This window comes from Octodon degus, unplaced genomic scaffold, assembly GCF_000260255.1.
Source record: "Octodon degus isolate 3935 unplaced genomic scaffold, OctDeg1.0 scaffold00011, whole genome shotgun sequence".
NCBI lineage: Eukaryota > Metazoa > Chordata > Mammalia > Rodentia > Octodontidae > Octodon > Octodon degus.
In genome coordinates, this window is record NW_004524587.1 from 13,831,510 (window position 1) to 13,834,298 (window position 2,789).

The window sequence follows — 2,789 nt, forward strand, 5'->3', positions numbered from 1 at the left end:
CTCAGCCCACCAGGGGGCGGGGCTGACTGGCATGTGGTGCTGGAGGATTGAACCGCGGTCCTTGTGCTTTGCCAAGCTTGTTTCAAGTAGGTGCTTTAGACCACTGAGCCATCTCTCCAGCCCTAAAAAAAGATTTTAAAAAGTACTGATGACCTACACATAAGGGACTGAGAGGCCATTAAATTTGTGGACAGTCTGTTATATAACAGAAGCTGGCCAGTACAAAACTGACCAAACTGGTATCTAAAGGGCAACATTTTCTGACCACAAGTGCAATCAAATTAGAGCTCCTAATTATAAGAATATAACAAAAGAAAAGCTAATTCACCATTAAGAAATGCAGTTCTGGGCTGGTGAGATGGCTCAGTGGTCTAAAGCACCTACTTAGAACAAGCTTAGCAAAGCACAGGGACCGGGGTTCAATCCCTCAGCACCACATACCAGCCAGCCGCGCCCCCTGGTGGGCTGAGCTGGCCACACACACACACACACACACACACACAAATAAAATTAAAAAAAAAAAAATGCAGTTCTAAGGGCCAGCCAAACAGCTCAGCAGATTAAAGCACCTGCATAGGCAGATGCAGCAGCCAGGGTTCCTAGGGTTCGATCCCCATCATACTGTGCCAGCCCCACCTGCAGGGCATGCTGAGAGGGCAATTGAGACTGGGTATGGTGGGGCACGTTACAGGTCTTGGGAAGCTGAACACAAGTGGATCACTATGAGTCAGATCTATGCAGTGAGACCCTGTACTAAAATACAAAAAAAAAAAGGAAATGTATGGGCCAGGGAGACAGCTCAGTGGACTAAGCACAGGGACCAGGGCTTTATCCCAGCCCACACAAAGCACCAGCCCCACCCCTAGGGTACACTGAGCCTGCAAATGAGTTTGGGCATTGTGGCACATGCCTGTAATCCCAAAGCTGGGGAGGGTGAAAACAGGAATAACAACTCCAAGCTGAGCTCCGTAGTGAGAGACCCTGTACCAAATACATAAATGGAAAAAAAAAAAGAAAAGCAAAAGAAATACAGTTCTGGGCTAGGGAGATGGCTCAGTGGTCTAAAGCACCTACTTAGAACAAGCTAAGCTAAGCAAAAGCACAGGGACCGGTTCAATCCCCAGCACCACATGCCAGCCAGCCTCGCCCCCTGGTGGGCTGAACTGGTCACACACACACACACACACACACACACGCGTGTGCGCGCTAAATAAATAAATTAATTTAAAAAAAAAATGCAGTTCTGCTCAGTGGTAAAAAGCTTGCCTAAACTGGGTGTGGTTGTGCATGCCTGTAATCCCAGGACTTGAGAAGCTTAGACAAGAGGATTGCTACAAGTCTGAACTGGGTAACAGGACCCTATAACAAAAACAAAAAACAAAAAAATCACTGTGAAATGTGTTAAAGTCCTGGAAAAAAAATTGTAAGTATAATTTTTGGGCCTCAAACCAATTATATTGTTTTTCTTTTTTTTTTTTGGCCGAACTGGGGATTGAACTCAGGCCCTTGCGCCTGCCAGGGAAGCGCTTATTCTACTGAGCCATCTCCCTGGCCCCTAATTATATTGTTTTTCATTAATTTTTATGGGAAAAGTAGGTTTAGTGCTCAAACTTTTTGGTGTTCAAACATAAATCTGGGGGCTGGCAAGATAGCTCAGCAGTCTAAAGCGCCTGTTTAGGCAAGTGCAGGGACTGAGGTTCATTCCCCAGCACCACATGCCAGGCCAGCCCCACTCCTTTTTTTTAAGCCAGCCACAAAAAAACCCCAAAAAACATAAATCTGGAGTGTGCTGAGTTCTACAACCGAGGTATCACTACATATACAACTTTTATTGGCAATCTATCTTTTTTTTTTTTTTTGCAGAACCAGGGATTGAACTCAGGTCCTTTCACTTGCCAGGCAAGTGCTTATTCCACTGAGCCATCTCCTGGGCCCCTGGTCAATCTATCTTAATAAAGCAGGGGGTAAGATGACAGAACCAAAAGTAGGAGTCAGCCTCCTAGCTTAGTTCCTTTTTTTTTTGTTGTTGTACCGGGGACTGAACTCAGAACCTTACGCTTGCCAGGCAAGCACTTATTCTACTGAGCTATCTTCCCGGCCCTCCTAGCTTAGTTCCTGACCACAATAACATACTACTTTTCATCATCATTCTAACATCATGATCAGAAGTTGGAGCCTTCTTGTAATCTAAGATTTCAAACAGTTCATCAAGATAATGGCTTCCTTTTATACTTACCCTGTCTTTGTCATGTAGCATATCTGCGTAGGAGGACCTAAGAAACCAAAAAGCCAGGTCAGAAACCATTGAGTATCCACATATATAAATATATCACTCAATCAGAAGGGACAAAACAAACATGGTACCCATTTTAAATTATTTTAATAGAATTAGTAGTTGTTACTCTGTAGTACTGCAGAAAAAAACTGACAGATTCTCTTCTCAGACCAAAAAGTACTCTAGTAGGTAGTTCACCCTCTCACAATAATCCCACAGCCACTAGCACCCTGGTCATGTTACTCAAGACTCCATAACCCTGACACCTTGCCCCGCCCTTGCATACATGTCCACCTTGGAATGACCATGGAGGTGACACTAGGGAGAGGAACTGGGAAAGAGAAAGCACATACCTGTGAAGGACCTGGCCAGCGCAAGGTCCCCAGTTCTATTCCTGGTACCACACACAAAAAAAGGACATACCAAGGCTTTTAGGTTTACACCAGCTAGTTATTTTTGTGTTTGCCCACCTCTCCCCATTTTAAAGCTTGCTTTTTCAAAATGTATTTTTTTA

At 44.5% G+C, this 2,789-nt stretch overlaps 1 protein-coding gene across 1 annotated transcript in view; it reads right to left on the minus strand.

Moving 5' to 3' along the window:
• Nucleotides 1–2,789, minus strand: part of Prmt7 (protein arginine methyltransferase 7) — a 47,534-nt gene that overhangs the window by 40,009 nt on the left and 4,736 nt on the right. The window contains exon 3 of the mRNA XM_004625836.3: nt 2,237–2,273. Coding sequence (XP_004625893.2) covers nt 2,237–2,273 — 37 coding nt within the window. The remainder of the gene's footprint in view (nt 1–2,236; nt 2,274–2,789) is intronic.